The 27,694-nt window shown below is 54.8% G+C and overlaps 1 protein-coding gene across 4 annotated transcripts in view; it reads right to left on the reverse strand.

Annotated features, from left to right (window-relative positions):
- Positions 1-27,694, reverse strand: part of NFIC (nuclear factor I C) — a 107,445-nt gene that overhangs the window by 34,946 nt on the left and 44,805 nt on the right. For all 4 annotated transcript variants that reach the window (XM_003938796.4, XM_010349449.3, XM_003938797.4 and 1 more), the window contains exons 3-6: positions 10,349-10,420; positions 2,482-2,556; positions 1,730-1,853; positions 921-1,045 (exon numbers count right to left, since the gene is read on the reverse strand). In XM_003938796.4, coding sequence (XP_003938845.1) covers positions 921-1,045; positions 1,730-1,853; positions 2,482-2,556; positions 10,349-10,420 — 396 coding nt within the window. The remainder of the gene's footprint in view (positions 1-920; positions 1,046-1,729; positions 1,854-2,481; positions 2,557-10,348; positions 10,421-27,694) is intronic.

Below are 27,694 nucleotides of genomic sequence, written 5' to 3' on the forward strand. Positions count from 1 at the left end.
GAGATCGCACCACTGCACTCCAGCCTGGGCAACAGAGGGAGACTCCACCTCAAACAAAACAAAACAAACAAGCAGAATAAGAATGACACCCCAGGGAGGACCCTTCTGAAGACAGACAAGCAACAGGATAAAATCTCCCTGGAAAAGGACCCCATGGGAATGGAGACCTTACAGACAAGAGACGGGTTTCCTACAGAACCAGAAACACACGGAAGATCCCCTGGAGACGCGAACCTGGTTTAAAAACAACAACAAGCCGGGCGCGGTGGCTCACGCCTGTGATCCCAGCACTTTGAGAGGCTGAGGCGGACGGATCACCTGAAGTCGGGAGTTTAAGACCAGCCTGACCAACATGGTGACACCCCGCGTTAAATTAAAATAATAATAATAATAATAACAACAAAAGAAACAACAAAAAGGAACTTGAAGAACGACCCCAATAATAAAATAATAATAATAATAATAATAATAATAAAAGAAACAACAAAAAGGAACTTGAAGAACGACCCCAATGAGGAATCCGGCATCTCACGACCTTCTAGTGGGGAAGAAGACAAACAGGAACCCTACAGACGAGGGATTCTGTGGCAGATCCCAGGAGGCGGTACCCTGTTGATCAGAGTCACTACTCAGTCAATTCTGCAGCTCGTGGACCCCACAGCTGGACGGCAAGGAAGTCTGGCAGGGGACAGTCTCTGCCCTCCCCGGCCTTAGCGGAACTAGAGAGATCCAAGAACGCGAGCCCGGGGACCGTACTTCCAGCCACGCGCAGCACGGCGCAACTACAATTCCCAGGAGGCCCCGAAGCGCCAGGCCGGCTTCCCGCCCCGCGGCGCCCGCGCAGTGGCTGCCGGGAGACGTAGTTCCCGCCGCGGGAACTCCGACCGGAAGGCCGGCTCCGACCCCGCCGCCAGCCCTACCTCCTTCCATGTCCTCCGTCCAGTTGCGGCTGCTACTCGTGGGCGAGCTGGGCGAAGTGTAGTAATCGCCACCGGGGCTCGTGTCCACGTCTTCCTCCATCGAGCCCGATTTGTGTCTCTTGCTCCTTACGGGCGAAGGAGGGGAGAGACGCAAGTTACCGGGGAGAAGTAAGGGCGGGGGGTGGGGTGGGGCGCGGCGGCGGGCTTTGCTACTTCCGATTCCTAAGTGGGCGGGGCGAGGGAAGTAGTCTCGCGATACATCTCGCGAGCCGCGGGCGTTCAGCCCGTTCCCAGTGAACGCGTGTTCTGACCTGTCCATTGCTTAGATGGGACGCCGGGGCTAGAGGCAGGGAGAGACTCAGCAGCAGCTGGATACCAAGCCGGCCGGGTGGAGACCAAAACCCGGGCAGCCTGGCTAATCCCCTGGCCACCTGCGGTCCTCAGAACTGCCTGTTAGGGGTATGATCCCATTTTATGGATGGGGAAACTGAGGCACACACAAATGTGACCCACTCGAGGTCACACAGCATATCTCAGCAAGAACCTGTGTCTACATTCTCCAGGGGGAGTCCTAAGGGCTGGCTGAACAAGTAGGACTTGAGGCTGAGGGAGCCCACGGTGGGCTGTCAGACCTAGAGGAAGAGGCACTTGAGGCGGGCTGGGTTTTGAAGGATGAGTAGGAGTTTCTCAGGCCAGGTGAATCGTGAAAAGAGGTATTCCAGGGAGAGGAATGAGTCAGCTGGGGCCGGAGGGCATGGGTTGATGAGTCGGGTCCTGAAATGCTCAGAGGTGGGGGCTTGGATACTTACCCGCTGGAGGAGGTGCTGGGTAGCGTTCTTCTCATGCCAGTGCTGGCTGGGTTCAGGTCGTATGCCAGGTGTCCCTGCAGCTCCCCCAGGGAGAAGTTGGGTCCTGTCCCGGTCACCACAGGTGCTGCAGAGGGTGACAGAAGAAGGTGAGGCAGGAAGCAGGGCCCAGCACTGTGGTCTGCCCTAGAGAGGCAGGGTGAGCCATTGCGTCCGGTTCAAGGAGGGATCCCTTCCCAGAGTGGCCCGATTCCTAAGGTGGCTGAAACCAGCTTTATTCTATGCATCACAGGACTAGGCCAGCGGGAAGAGGCCAAGAGCACACGGTGAGGCAGAGGTAAAGCCAGAGCTGGAGTCCGGGCTTTGCGGATCTGAACGGGGAGGGTGTCAATCAGGGCTAAAGAAAGACAGCGCCCGGAACTCGCTGGGGTGGGATTCAGATGGTGTCTGCGGGAATGTGCTGGGTCCCCAGCAGGTCGGCAGGGAGGGCAAGGGGACAGGAGGAGTGGGGTCCTCTGGGGTCTCCTAGGATGGGACAGTGGAAGCAGAATTTTCCTTAGCTGCCATCCAGCATCTGGATTCTGATTCCTGAGAAGGTGGGAAGGGCCTGGCCACCTCCCTTTCTAGGAACCTTGGCTGGGTGACACGGGTGTCTGGACAGGACAAGAAGTAGGGTGAGGGGGGTAGGCTCTTCCCTCCTCCCTGCGGCTCCTCCCCTCTCCAGGACCCAGCTCTGGGCTGATGGGAACACTCACTCCGGGACACCTGGATGAGCTCGCTGACGCTGAACACGCCGGAGGTGACAAAGCTCTCCTGGAAGTCGGTTGTGTCTGGAACAGGAAGACAGCGGAGTCAGTGGGCTGAGCCAGGCCTGTTCCCCTTCCCCACGCTCCAGGGCTGCCTGGGCCCCTGCGCTGGCCCGAGCCTGGGCATTCACCCTGTCTACCCTCTGCAGCGGGGGAATAACAGGTCCAGTCTGACGGCGGAGGTCCCGTGGAGGGCCCTTGTCCAGCGTGGGCCTTCACCTGGGGCCCCCCACGCTGTGGAATGCTGCATTCAAGTGGACAGCAGGCTGCGTGCCGTGGCTCATGGCTGTAATCCCATCACTGGGAGGCCGAGGCGGGATGATTGCTTGAGTTTAGGAGTTCAAGACCAGCCTGGGCAACATAGTGAAAGCCCGTCTCTACAAACAGTGTTAGCATTAGCCAGATGTCACGGTGCATGCCTGTAGTCCCAGCTACTCAGGAGGCTGAGGCGGGAGGATCACTTCAGCCTGGGAGGTGGAGGACGCAGTATACCATTGTGGTGCCATTGCACTCCAGCCTGAGAAACAAAGCGAGACCCTGTCTCTTTAAAAAAATGAGTGGAGGGCCAGGCGCGGTGGCTCACGCCTGTAATCCCAGCACTTTGGGAGGCTGAGGCGGGTGGATCATGAGGTCAAGAGATCGAGACCATCCTGGTCAACATGGTGAAACCCCGTCTCTACTAAAAGTGCCAAAAATTAGCTGGGCATGGCGGCGCGTGCCTGTAATCCCAGCTACTCAGGAGGCTGAGGCAGGAGAATTGCCTGAACCCAGGAGGCGGAGGTTGCGGTGAGCCGAGATCGCGCCATTGCACTCCAGCCTGGGTAACAAGAGGGAAACTCTGTCTCAAAATAAATAAATAAATAAATAAATAAAATGAGTGGAGAGGCCGGGCGCGGTGGCTCATGCCTGTAATCCCAGCCCTTTGGGAGGCCGAGGCGGGTGGATCCCGAAGTCGAGATATTGAGACTTTCCTGGCCAACGTGGTGAAACCTCATCTCTATTAAAAATACAAAAATTAGCAGGGCGTCGTGGCGCGTGCCTGTAATCCCAGCTACTCGGGAGTCTGAGGCAGGAGAATTGCCTGAACCCAGCAGGTGAAGGTTGCGGTGAGCCGAGATCGCGCCATGTTCCTCCAGCCTGGGCAACAGAGCGAGACTCCATCTCAGAAAGACAAAGAGTGGAGAGCGGAGACCTGGGTTCGCGCCTGCTCCCGTCACCCGCCTCGGTGCGTGATCATGGCAGGTCACTTTCCCTTGCTCAGCCTCCAAGGTTTCCTAATTGCAAACGTGGAAACCATCAATGCCATCATCTTGGCTGTGGTGACATCTGCATCAAACTGCCTGGGAGGGGCGGCTGGCTGGCTTTGCATACTGTCACCCTTCGAGATCCCCCGGCTTCCTGTCCTTCTCCCTCCAGACAGAGGTCCATGTGGGCAGGGATGCCATCTGCTGCAGTCTGCAGGGTCCTGCGTGCCTAGACCAGAGCTCGGCACCCAGCAATGGGTCGGTTAAAACGGGGGGTCGAATGGGGGGTCTGTGTCCCCAGCCCTGCTCCTGCCTAATGTGAAAGGAAGGGGAACCGTCCTCTCTTAACTGGAGTCGTTTGGACCCATTTCATGGGTTTGGAAACCAAAGTTGTCCCCAAGAGGCCGGGAGCCTTGGCCAACCTCAGACAGCTTGGGGACAGCGCCGACCTGCCCTCGGAGGCCTTTACAGGAGGGATTCATTCACTCAGTAGACATCCACTAAGCATCCATGGTGTCCCATGCTGAGCTGGGCCCGACATAGCAGATAAGACAGATGGAAGCACTCACCCCCGTCTCCAGTGCAAGTGACAAATAGGAACCAAGATTACTAGGTCAGCAAAAGGCCACGAGGGCTCCTCGCAGCACCGTTCACCACAGCTCAAAATGTAAAGCCACCCACATGTCCCTTCAGAAGATGAAGAGATAAACGCAGCGTGCTCTATCCACACACTGGAGAAGAACTCAGCTGTAAAAAGGCCAGGCGAAGTGGCTTGTGCCTGTAATCCCAGCACTTTGGTCGGGGGGAATCTCTTGAGCTCGGGAGTTTGACACCAGCCTGGGCAACGTAGTGAAACCCTGTGTCTACAAAATATACAAAAATCAGCCGAGTGTGGGGGCGCACGCCTGTAGTCCTGGCACTTTGGGAAGCTGAGGTGGGTGGATCACTTGAGCCTAGGAGTTTGAGACCAGCCTGGGCAACATGGCAAAACCCCATCTCTACAAAAAGTACAGAAATTAGCTGGGTGTGGTGGTGCACACCTGTAGTCCCAGCTACCTGGGAGGCTGAGGTGGGAGGATCGCTTGAGCCCAGGAGGTTGAGGCTGCAGTGAACTATGACTGCATCACTGCACTCCTGCCTGTGTGACAGAGCGAGAGGAAAAAGAATGAGGCTTTGGGCCAGGTTGAGTAGCTCACACCTGTAATCCCAGCACTTTGGGAGGCTAAGGTGGGCAGATCACCTGAGGTCAGGAGTTCAAGACCAGCCTGGCCAGCATGACAAAACTCTGTCTCTACTAAAAATACAAAAATTAGCCAGGCGTGGTGCCTATAATCCCAGCTACTCGGGAGGCTGAGGCAGGAGAATCACTTGAACCTGGGAGGTGGAGGTTGGGGCGAGCTGAGACCACACACTGCACTCCAGCCTAGACAACAGAGTGAGACTGTCTCAGAAAATAAATGAATAAATAAGAACAAGGCTCTGGCCCGGTACAATGGCTCACACCTGTAATCCCAGCACTCTGGTAGGCCAAGGTGGGCAGATCACAAGGTCAGGAGATAGAGACCATCCTGCCCAACACGGTGAAACCCCGTCTCTACTGAAAATATGGAAAAATTAGCTGGGCATGGTGGCACGCGCCTGTAGTCCCAGCTACTTGGGAGGCTGAGGCAGGAGAATCGCTTGAACCCAGGAGGCGGAGGTTGCAGTGAGCCGAGATCGCGCCACTGCAGTCCAGCCTTGGGGAAGAAAAAAGAAATGTTCTGGATTAGATAGAGGTGAATGCACTGAGCGCACTTTGACCTGGACGCTTAAAAACGGTTAAAATGGCCGGGCGCGGTGGCTCACGCCTGTAATCCTAGCACTTTGGGAGGCTGAGGTGGGTGGATCACCTGAGGTCAGGAGTTCAAGACCAGCCTGGCCAACATGGTAAAACCCCGTCTCTACTAAAAATACAAAAATTAGCTGGGTGTGGTGATGGCCGCCTGTAGTCCTAGCTGCTTAGGAGGCTGAGGCAGGGGAATCTCTTGAACCCGGGAGGTGGAGGTTGCAGTGAGCCGAGATTTCGACACTGCACTCCAGCCTGGGCAACAGAGTGAGACTCTGTCTAAAAAAAAAAAAAAAAAGTAAAAATGATATATTGTACATTACGCACATTTTACTACAATTTTTTTTTTTTTTTTTTTTTTTTTTGAGAGGGAGTCTCCCAGGCTGCAGTGCACTGGCTCGATCTCGGCTCACTGCAACCTCCGCTTTCTAGGTTCAAGTGATTCTCTTGCCTCAGCCTCTCGAGTAGTTGGGATTACAGGCGCACGCTACCACGGCCTGGATAATTTTCATATTTTTCAGTAGCGATGGGGTTTCACCATGTTGGCCAGGCTGGTCTTGAACTCTTGACCTTGTGATCGACCTCCCTCGGACCCCCAATGTTCTGAGATTACAGGCGTGAGCCATGGCGCCCAGCCCCAATTTTTTTTTTTTTTTTTTTTTTTTGAGACAGAGTTTCACTCTTATTGCCCAGGTTGGAGTGCAATGGCGCAATCTCGGCTCACTGCAACCTCCACCTCCTGGGGAATCTCCTGCCTTAGCCTCCCAAGTAGCTGGGACTACAGGCACATGCCACCACACCTGGCTAATTTTTGTATTTTTAGTAGAGACAGGGTTTCTCTGTGTTGGTCAGGCCGATCTCGAACCCCTAACCTCAGGTGATCTGCCTGCCTTGGCCTCCCAAAGTGCTGGGATTATAGGCGTGAGCCACGGAGCCCGGCCTTTACTACAAATTCAAGGCTCATTAAATCAAATGCGAGGTGCATCAGCCTGTGGTAAGGCTGGCAGCCTGTGGGGAACCCGCTAGGGTGGGGAGGGAAGAAATTTTACACCCAGGGCTCGGAGAAAGCCTGGCCGAGATGGTGGTATTTTACAAAGACCTCAAGATGAGATTGGATAAGAGGAAGGAACTTGTTAAAACTTGCAAAGCTCCAGGAACAGCACCTGGCAACTACCCCTTGGGTGTTGGCTTATCTGATGGGTATGATGTTTCGCCACCTCCCTGAGGGCCACAATGTTCCCGGCACTGGGAACAGCCCGTGCAAAGGCCCCAGGGTTGGAACGCACTTGGGGGTTACAGGCCAGCAGGGTTGGGGCGGAAAGAGCCAGGGAGCTCTGTCGCTTGGGAGGCTGGAGAGGCTCTTGGCTTTTGGGTGGCGGTGAGAGCAGTTCGTCTCTCGGCCCCCAGGGGGCAGCACGGGCTGCAGGGAGCTCACGGCTGTGTCCAGTTCTGGAGACCCAAGCCCCGGCCAGTACCCCTGTGACAATCTTTTTCTTTTTTAGAGACAGAGTCTCGCTCTGTTGCCCAGGCTTGAATGCAGTGATGCCATCATAGCTCACTGCAGCCTCGAACCCCTGGGCTCAAGCGATCCTCCTGCCTCAGCCTCCCAAGTAGCTGGGATTATAGGCACGCACCTCCATGCTTGGCTAACGTGTGTGTCGTGTGTGTGTGTGTGTGTGTGTGTATTTTTTTTTTTTTGGTAGAGACAGGGTCTTGTTGTGTTACCCAGGCTGGTCTCAAACTCCTGGGCTGAGGCCATCCTCCTGCCTCAGCCTCCCAAGTACCTGAGGTTACAGGCATGCACCTCTATGCCTAATTTTTGTAATTGTGTGTGTGTGTGTGCGTGCGTGTGTGTGTGTAAAGATAGGGTCTTGCTGTGTTACCCAGGCTGGTCTAGAACTCCTGGGCTCAGGCCATCCTCCTGCCTCAGCCTCCCAAGTAGCTGGGGTTACAGGCATGTGCTTCCATGCCTGGCTAATTTCTGTATTATTATTTCTTGGTCTTGATGTATTACCTAGGCTGGCCTTGAACTCCTGGGCTTACTTGACCCTCCCGCTTCGGCCTCCCAAAGCGCTGGGATCGCAGGCATGAGCCGCTGCATCCGGCCCCCGTTTCAGTCATTTGCTGAGTGATGGCAAGCAGCCCTACCCCGCGCTGGGAGGTGCAGGGCCACACATTCGGAGGAGGACAGAGCGGTGGCCCTGCGTGTCCAGGAGAAGTGGCCAGAGCCGTTTCCTGCTGACCCAGCTGGCCAGCCGGTGTCAGCACGCCCCCCGCCTCCCCCACACCGGGGTTTCCTGTTTGTGCAGTGCCTGCCCAGCTCCATCTCCGGGGGACTCCCTGGCGAGCTGGGAGGACGTGATTTCCTCTACCAGACGCCCAAGCTCCCCAAGGGACCAGGCCAAGCACCGCCGCCTCCGCCTCCCTCTAACATCTGGCTTGGAGAGAGGCATCTGGGGATCACAGGAGGCCGAGGAGGACCCGGGTCACAGACGGACGAGTCACCAGGGGCCAGTGAGGAGTGGCCTCGGGCCTGTGAACCTCCGGGAACCCTTTGGCCTCCCTGCGCACGGCTGTTCCAGCCCTTCCAAGGAGGTCACCTCGCCCACTCGCTTTCTCTTCCTTCCTTTTCCTTTCTTTTTTTCTTTTTTTTGAGACGGAGTTTCGCTCTTGTTACCCAGGCTGGAGTGCAATGGCGCGATCTCGGCTCACCGCAACCTCCGCCTCCTGGGTTCAGGCAATTCTCCTGCCTCAGCCTCCTGAGGAGCTGGATGACAGGCATGCGCCACCATGCCCAGCTAGTTTTTGTATTTTAGTAGAGACGGGGTTTCACCATGTTGACCAGGATGGTCTCGATCTCTTGACCTCGTGATCCACCCGCCTCGGCCTCCCAAAGTGCTGGGATTACAGGCTTGAGCCACTGCACCCGGCCTTTTTTTTTTTTTTTTGGAGACAGTCTCGCTCTATCCACCAGGCTAGAGCGCAGTGGCGTGATCTTGGCTCACTGCCACCTCCACCCCCCAGGTAGGTTCAAGTGATTCTCCTTCCTCAGCCTCCGGAGTCCTAGTAGAGACGGGGTTTCGCCATGTTGGCCAGGCTGGTCTCGAACTCCTGACCTCAGGTCATCTGCCCGCCTTGGCCTCCCAAAGTGCTGGGATTACAGGTGTGAGCCACCGCGCCCGGCCCCTTCCTTCTTTTTCGTCTCTTCTCCTTCCTCTCCCCCACATACCCTCTCTTGTCTCTCTTTCTGTTTCATTCCTCTCTTTCGCCTTTCCTTCTACAATTATTTACTGAGCACCCGCTCTGCACCAGGCCCTGTTCTAGCCACTGAGGGCACAACAGAGATCCAGACAGACAAAGCCTCTGCCCTCGAGGAGGTGACGTTCCACTGGGGAGATAAGCAAACACGCGGGCAGCCACTAAGCAACTAAACAAACCCATAGGCAATCACTAACTTCTTCTGAAGGAAAGAAAACAGAGGGCTGAGATTGGGGGTGGCCAGAGGCTGCCTATGCTAAAGGGGCTCAGGGTACTCAGGGTAGACCTCTCTGAGAAGGGGGCATGTGAGCTGAGACCAGGGGAGATGTGGAGAAAGCAAGAGACCAGTTAGCTATTTAGACGGAGGGAGTATAATGTGCAAAGGCCCTGAGGCAGGACTGGGCCTGGGGCACTAGAGGAAAAGTAAGGACGTCTGTGCAGCTGGGGTGAGCCAGGGGGAGAGGGAGGAGGAGAGGACACGGAGGGGATGGGGCAGGTTGGGCAGGGCCTTGTGGGTGACAGGGAGGACTTGGGCTTTTATCCCAAGAGAGGTGGCAGCCATGGAGGGCTGTGGGCAGATGGCTGGGGGCAAGGACAGGAGCCAGGGTCTAAGACGGAAGAGACTGCTCTGGTCTAAGTGACCGAAGCAAAAATTTTCCACTTCCTATCCCTACGACATAGAATTGCTCTGTCCTTTCCATCTATTAGACACCCCGTGAAGGCTGGGCATCGGGGTCACACCTATGATCCCAGCGCTTTGGGAGGCTGAGGCAGGAGGATCGCTTGAGCTCAGGAGTTTGAGAGCAGCCTGAGCAACACATGAGACTCTGTCTCTACAAAAACAAACACACAAAAAATGAGCCAGGCACGGTGGTGCACACCTGCAGTCCCAGCTACCTCAGAGGCTAAGGCGGAAGGATGGCTTCCGCTCAGTTGGTCCAGGGTGCGGTGAGCTAGGATGGCGTCACTGCACTCCAGCCTGGCCAGCAGAGTGAGACCGTTTCTAAAACAAACAGGCCGGGCGCCGTGGCTCACACCTGTAATCCCAGCACTCCGGGAGGCCGAGGCAGGTGGATCACCTGAGGTCAAGAGTTCAAGACCAACCTGGCCAACACGGTGAAACTCCGTCTCTACTAAAAATACAAATATTAGCCAGGCGTGGTGGCAGGTGCCTGTAATCCCAGCTACGTGGGGAACTGAGGCAGGAGAATCACCTGAATCCGGGAGGCGGAGGTTGCAGTGAGCCGAGATCGCGCCACTGCACTCCAGCCTGGGTGACAGAGCGAGACTCCATCTCAAAATAAATAAACGAATGAAAAACAAAACAAGCAGAAACCCCTAAACATCCCATGGAACTGTAGAGCCCTCCGGGGTCTCCCATGCATGAGGACCTCAGAGCCCACATGCTGGGAGCTCAGCGTCATGAGTTCCAGGCCAGCTCCCTGGTTGCCCCCGGACATGGACGAGGCCGCGCCACCCGCAGACTCACCCAGCGTGATGGGCTTGCTGTCCTCCTGATCGGACCCCATCCCCGCCCGGGGACTGCCGCTCTGCTCTGCGTCTGCAAAGAGAGGGAAGAGGTGTTGGTGACATCGCAGAGACCCCACCCCAGGAGCAGATGAGGTATCGACGCTGGTAACCCAGTCCTGGGCTGGGCCAGTGTTGGGAAGACAGTGGCCCTGAAACACGCCCACGCCCCGGGGTCTCTGCTTGGGCCCTTTGCTGCTGCCCTAGAGGGTCGCGGACATGTGGCCAGGCACCCTGCAGACACCAGCTGGGCCCCTGTGGGCGCCAGTGCACCCGGATGCTGGAGTCAGCTCTCTGTGTCTGCAGGGGCGGCTCAGTCGTGGGTAAAGAAGTTGGGCACCTGGAGTCTTAACAGAGTGACGTTCAAATCCCAGCTCCGCTGCCTTCTCGCTGTGCAACCCTGAGCAAGTCACTTGCCCTCTCTGAGCCTCATCTGTAAAATGAGGTTCAGGCCAGGCGTGGTGGCTCATGCCTGTAATCCCAGCCCTTTGGGAGGCTGACGCAGGCAGATCACCTGAGGTCGGGAGTTCGAGACCAGCCTAGCCAACATGGTGAAACCCCATCTCTACTAACTGTACAAAAACTAGCCAGCTGTGGTGGCGCGCACCTGTAGTCCCAGCTACTCTGGAGGCTGAGGAAGGAGAATTGCTTGAACCTGGGAGGCGGAGGCTGTAGTGAGCCGAGATCGCACCGCCGCACTCCAGTCTGTGTGACTGGAGTTGGAAGCCAGCCTAGGCGACAGAGCAAGACCCCATCTCAGAAAATAAAACCAAACAAAATAAAACAAAACGGCCAGGCGAGGTGGCTCAGGCCTGTAATCCCAGCACTTTGGGAGGGCGAAGCAGGAAAATCACCTGAGGTCAGGAGTTTGAGACCAGCCTGGCCAATACGGCGAAACTCCGTTGCTACCAAAAATACAAAATTAGCCGGGTGCGGTGGCGGTCGCCTGTAATCCCAGCTACTCGGGAGGCTAAAGCAGGAGAATTGCTTGAACCCAGGAGGGAGAGGTTGTAGCAAGCAGAGATCACATCACTGCACTCCAGTCTGGGCAACAGAGCGAGACTCTGTCTCAAAATAAATAAATAAATAAATAAATAAATAAATAAATAAATAAATAAATGCAATTTTAAAAAAATGAGTTCACTCATTCAGCCCCACCTTAGCCCTACGCGGGAGGGCTATCACTGTGCCTGTCTTACAGATGAGGAAACTGAGGATCAGAAAGGTGAGTCCTTGAGACGCCAGGTTCCCCGAGCCTCAGCCCCTGCCCCTGTCATCCCAGGGACCCGCCTGTTTGTCCTGGGTTGCCATTCAGGGACCGCAGAGAGAGGAGGCTGAGGGGCGGCTTCTGTGATGGCGACGTCCCCACTGCCCGTCTGGCTAGGGTGCTCCCTCTGCCCCGGCGCCCGCCCCTCCACCTTATCTAAAAATAATCAGGTTCCTTGGCAGACATGCAGGCAGACAGACGCTGAGCTCAGCGTTATCGGCTCTGGCAGCCTGGACGGAGGACAAGTCACATCCACCCCCTCCGGAGCCCTGACCCTCCCTCCACTGAGGGCTGAAGCCGGGGGGCAGGTGGACAAGCCCAGCCAGGCAGAGCCCCCTCCCCAGCCCCACCCACGGATCGCCCAGGTCAAAGACGAAGGTGGCAGGACCAGCACCGAAGGCCGCAGAAAGAATCCCGCCCCCCAGACCCCAAGGCCAGCCAATTGCCATGTGACCTCAGGCAAGCCGTCTAGCGTCCCTTCGCTAGGCCCTATCAGAGCTGGGAGGGAGCCAGGAGAGGATACCCCTGAAGCACTAGGGGGTATCTGGAGACCTAGATCACGAGATAATCCACCACGTTATCGCTTTCTTTCATTTTATTTAGTTTTTTTTTGAGAGACAGGGTCTCCCTCTGTAGCCCAGGCTGGAGTGCAGTGGCACAATCTCGGCTCACGGCAACCTCCGCCTCCCGGGTTCAAGCGATTCTCCTGCCTCAGCCTCCCGGATAGCTGGGACTACAGGCGCACACCACCACACCCAGCTAATTTGTTTGTATTTTTAGTAGAGATGGGATTTCACCACGTTGGCCAGGATGGTCTCGATCTCTTGACCTTGTGATCCGCCCGCCTCGGCCTCCCAAAGTGTTGGGATTACAGGCGTGAGCCACCGCGCCCGGCCAATTTTTGTATTTTTAGTAGAGACAGGGTTTCACCATGTTGGCCAGGCTGGTCTTGAACTCCTGACCTCAGGTGATCTGCTCACCTTGGCCTTTCAAAGTGCTGGGATTAAAAGCATGAGCCACCGCGCCACAGACAAGGAAAGCTGTAAGCCAGAACCACAAGCAATAGCCTCCCTCCCAGACCACGTGATGGCCTTCATCACTAGGGTTACTTTATCCACTGTTTTGTGCTGGGATCAGATACCTGAGCCAGGGACTGTCTCTGAGAGCCATCAGTCTGTGTGCTCCTGAGCACGCCACTTCCCTTTCAAGGCCTGAGTTTCCTCGTCCACAAAATGAGATGGTGATTAAGCCAGGTGTGGTGGCATGGTGCATCATGTCTGTAATCCCAGCCCTTTGGGAGGCCGAGGAGAGACGATCGCTTAAGGCCAGGAGTTCAAGACCAGCCAGGGCAACATAGTGAGACCCCGTTACTACAAAAACATTAGCTGGGCATGGTATCAGGTGCCTGTAGTACCAGCTACTCAGGAGGCTGAGGCAGGAGGATCACTTGAGCCTGGGAGGTCCAGGGTGCAGTGAGCCGTGATCACGCCACTGCACTCCAGCCTGGGCAACAGAGCAAGACCTTGTTTAAAAAAAATTAATGGGAGCCGGGCGCGGTGGCTCACGCCTGTAATCCCAGCACTTTGGGAGGCCGAGGCAGGAGGATCACAAGCTCAAGAGATTGAGACCATCCTGGCCAACATGGTGAAACCCCATCCCTACTAAAAATACAAAAATTAGCTGGGCGTGGTGGCGCGGGCCTGTAATCCCAGCTACTCAGCAAGTTGAGGCAGGAGAATCGCTTGAACTGGGGAGGCCGGAGGTTGTGGTGAGCCGAGATGGCGCCATGGCACTCCAGCCTGTGTGACAGAGCAAGACTGAGGCTCCGTCTCAGAAAAAGGAAAAAAAAAATGGAGACCACTCCCAGGGTTGCTGTGAGACTGGCCAAAGCCGTGATATTTCCTAGTGCACGGAGCCTCTGGTGCTGGCTTAGCGCTGTGCTGATGGTTTTGTATACACCGTGCGTCCTGCACCCACTGTCTGCCAAGACCAACGATGCCATAAACACGACAGGGGCAGGGCCCGGTGCCTCAGTTTCCCAACCAGGAAACAGAGGAGCAGATGAGAGAAGGCCTTCCAGCAGCCAGGCTTTCCCAGCCTCGGCCAAATGGGCCAGACGGCAACTGAGGGGAGTGTGCCCGGCTGGGCCCCGAGCCCTGCCGCCGATCCCAGGCTAGGGCAGCCAGAGGCCCCTTGGAGCTGGCCAGTTCTGTCTGGACCGCCTCGAGGCTGGGCACGGGTGGCCATGCCGTTGGGAAGGGCCCAGCCAGGGCAGCCAGCCGTCTGGGCTCCGGGCCGTGGGCACAGGACCCTCTTCTGGAACCAGAGCCCACACAGACTCAGCAGGTTGCAGTGCCCGGCTGGCGTCTGGGTGTTTCGCTGGAAACAGAGGGTGTTTCTTAGGCACCTACTAAGCACGAGGCCCCCACAGTGGTTCCCAGCATACGCTTGCGAATCGGGCAGCCAGGGAGTGGGGACCTCAGATGCATCTGCGCCTTACCCTTCTCATCTGTGGAATGGACATGACTGTAGCACCCTCTGGAAGCTGTTTGTGAAGGACAAGATTGTAATAAATGAAACACTGGCCGGGCGCGGTGGCTCACGCCTGTAACCCCAACACTATGGGAGGCTGAGGCTGTCGGATCACCCGAGGTCAGGAGTTCGAGACCAGCCTGGCCAACGTGGTGAAACCCCGTCTCTACTAAAAATACAAAAATTAGCCAGGCGTGGTGGCGGGCGCCTGCAATCCCAGCTACTCGGGAGGCTGAGGCAGAAGAATCACTTGAACCCGGGAGGCGGAGGTGACCGGGCCAAGTGCACTCCAGCCTGGGTGACAGAGTGAGACTCTGTCTCACAAAAAAAAGTAATGAATGAATTATTAATAAAACTCCCAGAACCGCAGCTGACACACAGTGAGCGCCTCACCAGGCAGAGGCCAGCTTCACTACCATTGCTATTTGATTAATATTGCCATTGTTCCTGTCTTCCACGCTGTTATTTTGAATCTTTTTTTTTTTTTTTTTTTTTTTTGAGGTGGTGTTTCGATCTCGTTGCCCAGGCTGGACTGCAGCAGCACAATCTCGGCTCAACTGCAACCTCCACCTCCCCGGTCCGAGCGATTCTCCGACATCGGCCTCCTGAGTGGCTAGGATTACAGGTGTGCACCACCATGCCCACCTAATTTTGTATTTTTAGCAGAGATGGGGTTTCTCCATCTTGGGCAGGCTGGTCTTCAAACTCCTGACCTCAGGTGATCCCCCTGCCTCAGCCTTACAGGCATCTCATTTTATGTATGTATGTATGCATTTATTTAGATGGGGTCTCGCTCTGTGGCCCAGGATGGAGTACAGTGGTGTGATTTCGGTTCACTGCAACCTCTGCCACCCCGGTTCAAGAGATTCTCTTGCCTCTGCCTCTCCAGTAGCTGGGACTACAGGGACCCAACATCACACCCGGCTAATTTTTGTATTTTTAGTAGAGACGGCATTTCACCATGTTGGCCAGGCTGGTCTTGGAACTCCTGAACTCAAGTGATCCTCGTGCCTCACTCTCCCAAAGTGCTGGTATTACAGGTGTGAGCCACGGCGCCTGGCTGGCTGTCTCATTTTAAATCATCTCTAGAAGTTGGGACTATTTCTCAACCACCTGCTGACCACCCTCCCATCATTTGGCTCCTGAAAACCCCCCATGTTCAAGAGCCATCAAGTAAGAGGGTCACAGCCACATTTTAAGTTAGCTACACTGGAACAAATTAGACGGGGCATGGTGGCTTACGCCTGTAATCCCACCACTTTGGAAGGCTGAGGCAGGAGGACCACTGGAGCCTAGAAGTTCCAGCCCAGCCTGGGCAGCATGGTGAGACCCCATCTCTACAAAAAATACTACACTTAGCTGGGTAGAGTGGCATGCCTGAGTTCCAGCTACTCAGGGAGCTGAGATGGGAGGGCTGCTTAAGCCTGGGAGGGGAAGGTTGCAGTGAGCTATGATCGAGCCTCTGCACTCCGGCTTGGGTGACGGAGCCAGACAATATCTCAAAAAATAAACAAAATAAAATAAAATAAAAGATTCAGTTGCTCAGTTGCACAAATCACATTTCAAGTGCCAAAGAGCCACACGTGGCTGATGGTGACCAAGCTGGACAGCACAGAAGATTTTGCCATCAGCGAGGAACGTTCTGCTGCACCGTGTTACCCTGGCTGTTTCCATGAAAAATTAGAAGGAAAAAAAAAAAAAGAAAGAGGCACAATAATTCCTCCTCCTCCACCCGCTCAGTAGACACCCGGCCTTAAAATGGACCTTCCTTTGCTCTGAACCGATGTGCCTGAAGTAGAGAATGTCTCCGGCTGGCTAGCTTCCAAGGCCCCAGATTCCCCAGACCCACCGTGGGCAGCTCGTGTCTGCTGAGTTCTCACTGTGCTGAATTAGCTCTTCCTGGCTCCCGTCTGATTAAATCGGCTCAATTCGTGAGGTTGGTCCACCAAGGCTCAGGCCACAGAGAGTGTTCCCAAAGCTGGTGTCAGATTCAAAGCAAAGTTGTCTACCTAGCTCAGAAGTTCTGTTGTTTTGTTTTGTTTTGAGACGGGTTGGGAGGGGGGTCTCACTATGTTGTCCAGGCGGGTCTCGAACTCCTGGGCTCAAGTGACCCTCCTGCCTAGGCCTCCAAAAGCACTGGGATTACAGGTGTGAGCCAATGTGTCTGGCCAGAATTTTGTGTGTGTTTTTTTAAATGTATAGTATACAGACATATATACTTACAGTATCAAACAATGTATATATAGTATATTTGTATATTACATATATATTTAATGACATAGTATACTGTATATATCTATATGACATATTTAATACCTACATGCCATATATGTACATTTTATATACCTACATGGAATTTAGGTATTTTTATATCTATATATAATACATATTATATATATTTAATGGCATAAGTACATTATATATCTATCTATCTATATATATAAAATATACCTATGCCATTAAAATTTCACAGGAGAGGCCAGGCGAGGTGGCTCACAGCTGTAATCCCAGCACTTTGGGAGGCCGAGGCTGGTGGATCACCTGAGGTCAGGAGTGCAAGACCAGCCTGGCCAAGAAGGGGAAACCCTGTCTCTACTAAAAATACAAAGTTAGCCTGGCGTGGTGGCACATGGCTGTAATCCCGGCTACTTGGGAGACTGAGGCAGGAGAATCACTTAAACCCGGGAGGCGGAGGTTGCAGTGAGCTGAGACTGCGCCATTGCACTCCAACCTGGGAAACAAGAGTGAAACTTAGTAAAAAAAAAAATAATAAAAATAATAATAATAATAATTCGGCCGGGCGCAGTGGCTCAAGCCTGTAATCCCAGCACTTTGAGAGGCCGAGGTGGGTGGATCACGAGGTCAAGAGATCGAGACCATCCTGGTCAACATGGTGAAACCCCGTCTCTACTAAAAACACAGAAAACTAGCTGGGCATTGTGGCACGTGCCTGTAATCCCAGCTACTCAGGAGGCTGAGGCAGGAGAATTGCCTGAACCCAGGAGGCGGAGGTTGTGGTGAGCCTAGATCGCGCCATTGCACTCCAGCCTGGGTAACAAGAGCGAAACTCTGTCTCAAAAAACAAAACAAAACAAAACAAAACAAAACAAAATAATAATAATAATAATAATTCACAGGGGAGTGATTAGGGGGAAAAAACGTTGAAAAGGGCTCTTTAGGGAGAGGCAATCATGGTCTTTTTATTTATTTATTTATTTTTATTTTTAAAAGATGGGGGTTTCACCATGTTGCCCAGACTGGTCTCAAACTCCTGACCTCAGGTGATCTGCCCACCTCGGCCTCCCAAAGTGCTAGGATTACAGGCGTGAGCCACCGCCCCAGCCACAATCGTGGTCTTTTTTTTTTTTTTTTTCTTTAAGACAGGGTTTCACCATGTTGGTCAGGCTGATCTTGAACTCCTGACCTTTGGTGATCTGCCTGCCTTGGCCTCTAAACTGCTTGGATTACAGGCATGAGCCACCGCGCCCGGCAATCGTGGTCTTAATTTTTTTTTTTTTTTTTTTTTTTGAGCTAGGGCCTCACGCTGTGGCCAGGATGGAGCACAGTGCAGCTCACGGCAGGCTTGAGCTCCCAGGCGCAAGTGATTCTCTCACCTTCATTTCCCAAGCAGCCGGGACTATAGACTTGTGGCACTACATACGGCTAATTTTTTAAAAACTTGTTTTTGTGGACATGGGAGGGTCTCACTATGTTGCCCAGGCTGGTCTCAAACTCCTGGGCTGAAGCGATCCTCCTGCCTCAGCCTCCCAAAGTGCTGAGATTACAGACGTGAGCCACGGTGCCTGGACAGGGAAAGCGATAACGGGGAGAAAAAACGGGCTGTGAAACACCATAGTGGACCAGACCCTTCCACCCAACTCTATACCTGCACCGGGTATACAGTAGGCATTCAATAAATGCACACCACGGAACAACTTCCCCCAGAGCCTCCATCAAAGACTGCTGTCTCGGAAGAACATTTACCAGAAGGCAGCAGGCCTCCTTGGCCCCAAACCCCTTAAATACAAGCTTGCAGGGGTTGAGTGGGGAGGGAGCTTTGGAGATAGAGGCTGGGAGGGAAAGAGATTTGGATTCCCATCAGCTCCTCTTGCGCTCCCCCTCTTGCTGTGTGGTCTTAGACAAACCCCTGCCCATCTCTGGGCTTCAGGGGCCAAGGTGTGAAATCGGGCTTGGGGTCGGGGGAGTGGAGGCAGATCCGACCTGTGTAGAAGGAAAACAGGGTTTGCATCGAGAAAGAACCAAGCACTTTGGGCCGGGCGTGGTGAGGTCGGGAGTTCAAGACCAGCCTGGACAATACGGTGACCCTATCTCTACTAAAAGTACAAAAAACCAGAACCAAAACAAAAAAACTTAGCTGGGCGTGGTGGTGGGCGCCCGTAGTCCCAGCTACTCTGGAGGCTGAGGCAGGAGAATTGTTTGAACCTGGGAGGTGGAGGTTGCGCTGAGCTGAGATCACGCCACTGCTCTCCAGCCTGCAGAACCAAGCGCTTGGCCAGGTGTGCTGGCTCGCACCTGTAATCCCAGTACTTTGAGAGGCTGAGGCAGGCAGATCACATGAGGTCAGGGGTTCTAGACCAGCCTGGACAACACGGAAAAACCCTGTCTCCAATAAAATTACAAAAAGTAGCCGGGCATGGCGGCGGGCTCCTGTAATCCCAGCTACTTAAGAGGCTAAGGCAGGAGACTCTCTTGAACCCGGGAGGTGGACGTTAGATTTGATTGTGCCACTGCACTCCAGCCTGGGCGACAGACTGAGCCCCTGTCTTAAGAAAACAAAAACAGAGGCCGGGCGCGGTGGCTCACGCCTGTAATCCCAGCACTTTGGGAGGCCGAGGCGGGTGGATCACGAGGTCAAGAGATCGAGACCATCCCGGTCAACATGGTGAAACCCCGTCTCTACTAAAACTACAAAAAATTAGCTGGGCATGGTGGCGCGTGCCTGTGATCCCAGCTACTCAGGAGGCTGAGGCAGGAGAATTGCCTGAAACCAGGAGACGGAGGTTGCGGTGAGCCGAGATCGCGCCATTGCACTCCAGCCTGGGTAACAAGAGCGAAACTCCGTCTCAAAAAAAAAAAAAAAAAAAAACAGGCCGGGCGTGGTGGCTCATGCCTGTAATCCCAGCGCTTTTGGAGGCCGAGGCGAGGCAAGCAGATCACCTGAGGTCAGGAGTTCGAGACCAGCCTGACCAACATGGATAAACCCTGTCTGTCCTAAAAATACAAAATTAGCTGGGTGTGGTGGCACACGCCTGTAATCCCAGCTACTCAGGAGGCTGAGGCAGCAGAATCACTTGAACCTGAGAGGTGGAGGTGAGCCAAGATCGTGCCACTGCACTTCAGCCTGGGCAACAAGAGTGAAACTCTGTCTCAAACAAACAAACAAACAAAAAATTCACCAGGCATGGTGGTGGGCGCCTGTAGTCCCAGCTACTCGGGAGGCTGAGGCGGTAGAATCTCATGAACCTGGGAGGTGGAGGTTGCAGTGAGCCCAGATCATGCCACTGCCCTCCAGCCTGGGCAACAGAGCGAGATCCTATCTCAAAAAATAAACAAACAAAAAAAAAGAAAGAAAGAAAGAAAGAAAGAAAGAAAGAAAGAAAATGCCCTTGGGTGGGTTTTTAAAGAAGAGGTGGCAAGTCCCAGACTCGTCTGATTTTGGGGCATCTTATGGAAGCGACGGCTGCACCCTGAAACCTGAAGCCTCGCTTTTCTCCACCTATGAAGCGAGCGTTTCCATCACTGCCTTATCTCCCGGTTCCGTTGCTCTGCTCAGAGGAGCTTACGGAGGGGAAGGGGACAGCTCTAGGTTTTGTGAGAAAGTCTGTTTTGATGGCAGCATTTTGCCAAGCTACAGCAGTTCAACGCGCATTGCCCCTCCTCCCCCCACAGCACTCCATGGCTCCCACCTTCTTTGCAGGGAGAAGCCCACGTTCTCCCTGTGGCCCGCAAGGCCCTGCATGACCCTGCGCTGTCCCCTCCCTGTCCTCTCCTCCTCCCTCTCTCCCCCTCCTCACTCTGCTCCAGCCACGGGGGCCTCCTTGCTGTTCTGCCTACACGCCAGGCACAGTCCTGCCTCAGGGCCTTTGCACGGGCTGTGCTTCTGCCTGGAATGCTGTTCCCTCAGATATCGACATGGCTTATTTTCCCCCCTCATTCAGGACTGTCCTCAAATCTATCCTCCTCAGAGAGTCACAAGTGGCTCCAGAAGCACCGTGTAGGATGGATAATGACACACATGCTAGCATGAGAGGCCCTGGTTCTGGAAAGCAAACTGTATTTCTTTTCATTTTAATTTTAATTCAATTTTTTTTTTTTTTTTTTTGAGACAGAGTCTCACTCTGTCACCAGGCTGGAGTGCAGTGGCACTGTCTCAGCTCACCGCAACCTCCACCTCCCAGGTTCAAGCGATTCTCCTGCCTCAGCCTCCCGAGTAGCTGCGACTACAGGCGCCCGCCACCACGCCTGGCTAATTTTTGTATTTTCAGTACAGATGGGGCTTTGACGTGTTGCCCAGGCTGGTGTCGAACTCCTGGGCTCAAAGTGCTCCACCTGCCTCGGCCACCCTACATGCTGGACTACAGACATGAGCAATCATGCCTGGCCTTCTTTTAAAAAAAAAAATAATAATGGCCGGGCGCGGTGGCTCAAGCCTGTAATCCCAGCACTTTGGGAGGCCGAGGCGGGTGGGTCACGAGGTCGAAAGATCGAGACCATCCTGGTCAACATGGTGAAACCCCGTCTCTACTAAAAATACAATAAAACTAGCTGGGCATGGTGGCGCGTGCCTGTAATCCCAGCTACTCAGGAGGCTGAGGCAGGAGAATTGCCTGAACCCAGGAGGTGGAGGTTGCGGTGAGCCGAGATCGCGCCATTGCACTCCAGCCTGGGTAACAAGGGCGAAACTCCGTCTCAAAAAAAAAAAAAAAAAAAATAGAGACGGAGTCTCGCTATGTTGACCAAGCTGGTCTCAAACTCCTGGGCTCAAGCAATCCTCCCACCTGTGCCTCCCACAGTGGTGGACCACAGGTATGAGCCACCACACTTGGCCAGCAAATTGTATTTCTTCCTTTTTTTTTTTTTAGACAGAGTTTCGCTCTTGTTGTCCAGGCTGGACAATGGTGTGATCTTGGCTCACTGCAATCTCCACCTCCCAGGTTCAAGTGATTCTCCTGCCTCAGCCTCCCGAGTAGCTAGGATTACAGGCGTGCACCACCACACCCAGCTAATTTTTTGTAGTTTTAGTAGAGAACAGGTTTTACCACGTTGGTCAGGCTGGTCTGGAACGCCTGACCTCATGTAATCCGTCCGCCTCGGCCTCCCAAAGTATGGGGATTACGGGTGCAAGCCACCGCACCTAGCCATGCAAATTATCTTTTTTTTTTTTTTTTTTTTTTTGAGACGGAGTTTCGCTCCTGTTACCCAGGCTGGAGTGCAATGGTGCGATCTCAGCTCACTGCAACCTCCGCCTCCTGGGTTCAGGCAATTCTCTTGCCTCAGCCTCCTGAGTAGCTGGGATTACAGGCATGCCCCACCATGCCCAGCTAATGTTTTGTATTTTTAGTAGAGACAGGGTTTCACCATGTTGACCGGGATGGTCTCGATCTCTTGACCTGGTGATCCGCCCGCCTCGGCCTCCCAAAGTGCTGGGATTCCAGGCTTGAGCCACCGCACCCGGCCACAAATTATATGTCAAATGACACTCTGATTTGGCCGGGAGCCAGTTCTCTTGACTTCCCAGGTCTGTGGGGTGTCACGGACAGCCGGGAACGTCACTGCACCCTGTCGCCTTTGCTCAAACACACACATGATGGACACCACCAGCAACTTTCGCGGGACAAACTGTACTTTCCCATCTGTGGCCATGAGCCCAAATTCGGTCTGTCCTAGCTCACGACAAAGGCATTGGCATCGTCTCTGGTCCCACCTTTCCCGCCCGGAGCACCCACCCGGTTTGCAGGGACAGCTCCCTGCGTCCGGCGGCTGGAGCTTCTGCTGTTGGTGACTAGGGGGTCAACACACACCCGACATTCACGGAGCCGACGCTTACTGACCACCTGCTACCTGCCAAGCCTCGAGGGAATGGTGTAGACACAAGTGGGGAGGGAGGCGGGCAGAACCCGGGCACGGAGGAAGCCTGGGATGGTTTAGCTCACTCTCTCACCTCACTCAGGCTTCTGTTCACAGCTCTCGGCACAGAATCTGGGCTGGAAGCGAGGGAAGTTTGGGTTTTCACCTCCTCACATCCCTCCCGAGAAACATGACCACAGAGGGTCCGAGCGTGTCCAGTTAGGCGGCAACCTGCTTTGCACTTCCCGAGCCTCCGCCCCGATCCCGGGCCAGCATCCGTGCAAACCCAAGCCTCAGGAGAAACAGCGACGCTTTCATCCAACACACGTCTTGAGCGCCTACTGCGTACCAGGCCCTGTCCTAGGTACTGGGGACGCACGCTGGGGTTCTAGGTTCTACGGAGGCAATGAAGCTGGCGGAAGGGAGGATGGTTTTGGGGTGCAGCGTTGGAGGGAGGACTCAGGCAGAACCTCTCTGAGAATCTGATGGCGACTCCTCCAGCAGGAGGAGCCCAGCCATTCGGAGAGCTGGGATGAAAGCTTTCCAGGCATTCGGTGACAAGGGCAGAGTCCAGGGGGCAGGAATGAACATGGATGTGTGAGGGGCAGAGACAGACCCCGGGCTGCAGCGTGGTGCTGAGCAAGGGGAAAAAGGAGGGGTGGCGAGGGAGCGGGACCACTCAGGGCCGTGTGCGTTGCAGTGAGAAGCCTGAGTTTTATCCTGCAGTGCAAAGAGACCTACGACCTGTGAGACAATCCATTTTACACTTTTTTTTTTGAGATGGAGTTCCACTCTTGTCACCCAGGCTGGAGTGCAATGGCGTGACCTCGGCTCACCGCAACCTCTGCATCCCAGGTTCAAGCCATTCTTCTGCCTCAACCTCCCGAGTAGCTGGGATTATAGTCATGTGCCACCATGCCCAGCTAATTTTTGTATTTTTAGTAGAGACGGGGTTTCACCATGTTGGTCAGGCTGGTCTCGAACTCCCGACCTCACGTAATCCGTCCACCTCCACCTCCCAAAGTGCTGGGATGACAGGCGTGAGCCACTGTGCCCGGCCCATTTTATACTTTCAAAAGTCTGTGGGCCAGATGCAGTAGCTCACGCCTGTCATCCCAACACTTTGGGAGGTTGTGGTGGGAGGACTGCTTGAGGCAAGGCGTTCAAGACCAGCCTGGAACACATTGCAGGACCCCATCTCTACAAAATATTTTTAAAGATTAGCCAGATGTCAGTTGGGCGCGGTGGCTCAAGCCTGTAATCCCAGCACTTTGGGAGGCCGAAGCGGGCGGATCACGAGGTCAAGAGATCGAGACCATCCTGGCCAACATGGTGAAACTCCGTCTCTACTAAAAATACAAAAGTTAGATGGACATGGTGGCGTGCGCCTGTAGTCCCAGCTACTCGGGAGGCTGAGGCAGGAGAATTGCCTGAACCCAGGAGGTGGAGGTTGTGGTGAGCTGAGATCGCACCATTGCACTCCAGCCTGGGTAACAAGAGCGAAACTCCGTCTCAAAAAAAAAAAAAAAAAAAAAAAAAAAAAAAAATTGGGCAACGTGTGTATTACCACAGTTAAAGCAACTTTTAAAGAAATCTCTGGCTGCCGAGTGGCTTCTGGACGCTCGGGGGCTGGGAATCTTGGCTTGAACACGGCACCCTCCCCAGCAGGGTGGCCCGGCACGGCACAGAGTGGTCATATTTATCTTCCGGCTCTAGAACAGGACTTGCTGAAATCATAATCACACTTATTTAAACGCTGGCGGGCCGTCAGAAGCCCGGGATGCCGGCGCGGGCCCCGGCAGGGCGTCCCCTGGCCCCCACGGAGCCCGGGTTTCCAGCTCCGGCCACCGCCACCGCCGTGAGCCCGCCTGGTCGATTTTCCAACGTGTTAGCTGGCTTCCAGACGTCGCTGGCTCTGTGGCTGCCACGTCCGCCTCCCAACCTCAGCCAGCTAAAGAGAGAAGCAAAGCCAGGCCCTGGAATTCCCAGCCACTGGGTGTCACTGGCCCTTTTTCAACCTTCCCCGGCTGAGGTGGGACTTTCTCTGTCCTGGAAGGCAACGGGATACACATGACCTGGGCCCGAGTCCTGTGAGCGCCGGCTCTGCCGCCTTTCCTGTTCCTCTCCCTCCCGGGAAACCATTCGTCCCAGCCCAGCTCGGACACCTCCTTCTCCGGAACACAGGCCCCAGCCCCTCCTCCAGACAGACCCTCGTTCTGGTCTTCATCACCCTGGCCTGCGTCCGGGTCTGCACGTGTGTAGAAGCCCACGTTCTCCTGAAGGCCTGCACAGCCCGCCTCTACCCCGCATCCTCCCCGTTGCTCACTCTGCTCCAGCCACACAAGCCTCCTGCTGTCCCTGCAATGTGCACCAGGCTCCCCGATCCTCCTGCCTCAGGACCTTTGCACGGGCCGTGACCACTGCCAAAAACACCCTCCCTGCAAACACCCGCCTGGGTCACTGTCTCACTTCACTCAGGCTTCCGTTCAAACGTGGTTTATCACCCACAGCTCCCGGCACGGAATCTGGGCTTGAAGCGAGGGAAGTCTGGGTTTTCACCGCCCCACGTCCCTCCTGAGAAATGGGACCACAGGGCATCCGCGTGTGCCCAGTCACGTGGCAACCTGCTTTGCATTTCCTGAGCTTCTGCCTCCATCCCATGCCAGCATCCGTGCAAACCCAACCCTCGGGAGAAACTGTGACATTTTTATCCAACACACGTCTTGAGCGCCTACTGTTTACCAGGCCCTGTTCTAGGTACTGGGGGACACACCAGTGAAGACACAGAGACACTGGCCAGGAGCAGTGGCTCACGCCTGTCATCCCAGCACTGTGGGAGGTTGAGGCAGGTAGATTGCCTGACGTCAGAAGTTCAAATCCAGCCTGGCCGACACGGTGAAACCCCGTCTCTACTAAAAATATAAAAATTAGCTGGATGTGGTGACGGATGCCTGTGATCCCGGCTATTCGGGAGGCTGAGGCAGGAGAACTGCTGGAAGGTGGAGGTTGCAGTGAGCTGAGATTGTGCCACTGCACTCCAGACAACAGAGTGAGACTCTGCCTCAAAAAAAAAAAAAAAAAAAAAAAAAAAAAAAAAAAAAAAAAAAAAAAAAGAAAAAAAAGAAAAGAAAAGAAAGAAAGAAAAAGAAAATAAACAGACACAAATCCCAACGTGGTGAAATTCACATTCATGGGTTTTCCCTCAGCCGTGCTGAGAAGGACCAGAGGCTGAGTCAAAGCGTGACGGCTGCAGGGCAGACTGCAGGTGGACTTCCTTGGTAGTATGGCAGGAGGGCTGAAACTGAAATTGCCCAGAACTTCGAGGAATCGCAGTCGGCTGGGCGCGGTGGCTCACGTGAGTGATCCCAGCACTTTGGGAGGCCAAGGCGGGTGGACCACTTGAGGCCAGAAGTTCCAGACCAGCCTGAGCAACACAGCGAGACCTCTATCTCTACAAAAAAATACAGGGAAAAAAAAAAATAGCCTGGGCGTGGTGGCTCACACTTGTAATCCCAGCACTTGGGGAGACTGAGGTAGGGGGATCACCTGAGGTCAGGAGTTCAAGACCAGCCTGGGCAACATAGCGATATCCCACCTCTACAAAAAAAAAAACAAAAAAAAACACAACACAAAAAAATAGCCAGGTGCGGTGGCTCATGCCTGTAATTCCAGCACTTTGGGAGGCTGAGGTGGGTAGATCACTTGAGGTCAGGAGTTTGAGACCAGCCTGACCAACATGGCGAAACCCTGTCTCTACTAAAAATACAAAAAATTAGCTGGGCATCGTGGCATGTACCTGTAATCCCAGCTACTTGGGAGGCTGAGGCAGGAGAATCACTTGAGCCGAGGAGGTGGAGGTTGCAGTGAGCAGAGATCGCACCACTGTACTTCCAGCCTGGGCGACAGAATGAGACCTTGTCTCAAAAAAAAAAAAAAAAAAAAAAAAATTAGTTAGTCATGGTGGTGTATGCCTGTGGTCCTAGCTACTCAGGAGGCTGAAATGGGAGGACTGCTTGAGCCTAGGAGGTCTAAGCTACAGTGAGCCATGATCGTGTCATTGCATGCCAGCCTGGGTGACAAAGCAGGACTCTGTTTCAAAAAAAAAGAAAAAAAGAAAAAAGAAAAAGGAATTCCAGTACAGATCCTGTTTCTCCAGAGACAACTTCCTTCTCCCGAGGGCGCTCCAAGGAGGAAAGCAGCTGTCAGTTTTTGCCAGTGCTGTGTGACCTCACTAAACGCACTCTCCCTCTCTGAGCCTCCACATCCTGGCAATCCAGACGACCTAAAACCCCCCGCGTAGCCCTCGTCTGGAGTCTGTCTGAACAAATCAAAGGAGGGAAACACACAAGACGGTAGTTGTCTGTGGCACTCTCCGCCGCCCCCGACCAGGGACAGGGAAGAAAATCGGGATGAGACGTCGGGGAGGGGGCCGAGAGGCAGGGGTGTGGACGCTGGCCTCCGCCCCTGGCCTCCCCGGCCTCGTCCTTCCTGAGTTCCCCGAGTCTGGCCCACACTTTCCATCTCCCTCTCCCCGCCGCTGGGCTGCCTGGGCCCGAGCCAACCTACTTCGGAGTCACTTTCAAAGAAAAGTTTCTTTTTTCTTTCCACCCGGCCCTGCCGGCTCCGTGGCCTGGCTCAGGGCCCTCGCGGGTGCTGGTGGCTGCCTGGGAGTCCTGCAGGTCAGGGCAGCGGCCACCACCGTCCCCGGACCGTCCCCCACGCCAGGCTGCTGGGACTGGAGGCCCGGTGCTGGCCTCGGTGTCCCCCAGGTCTCAGGGCCGTCTTTGGGGACTCCCGGGGACCCCGGGTAACTCCTTGTGGGTGTCCGGTCTGGGCCGTGGGTCTGGAGACCACGGAAGGCCACAGGGCCCTGCTGGGATGCCCACTGGCCAGGACTCGCCCCGTGCTGGGGACGCTCTGGGAGGCCACGCCACCCATGACATCATCCCTCCGGCGGCCATTTTCTCATCTCTCCCTTCCCCTGTTCCAGATGTTTCTCTGGCCTTGGCGGCCATTTTGTGGGTCTGGGCGGCTCACGCTGGCACCGGCCTCGGGTACCCAGCCCTACCCTCCTGGGTGGGGCGGTGGGGGGGGAGACACCAGGAGAAGGCGACGAGGGAGCCTCGGGGACACCCCTGGGCCACCTCCCCCAGCCCCTCTGCGACCTCTGAGGGGTTAAACACACGGTGCCAACAGCGGGGCAGTCTTGCCAAGTGCCCACCCGTGCAGGGCCACCCAGGACCCCCCAGGCCACTGCGGTCCCCCCTCCGTGATCCGCCACTCCAAACTCCAGGGATGTGAGGGGCAAGGTTAAAAATACCCACGCGCACACCCTCACCGCCACCCGCCCGGTCCCTCCAATGTCAAATGTGTCAATGCCACTGGGGCGCGGTGAGGGGGGGGAACAGACTGAAAATAACT

This window comes from Saimiri boliviensis, chromosome 14 (genome assembly GCF_048565385.1).
Source record: "Saimiri boliviensis isolate mSaiBol1 chromosome 14, mSaiBol1.pri, whole genome shotgun sequence".
Taxonomy (NCBI): domain Eukaryota; kingdom Metazoa; phylum Chordata; class Mammalia; order Primates; family Cebidae; genus Saimiri; species Saimiri boliviensis.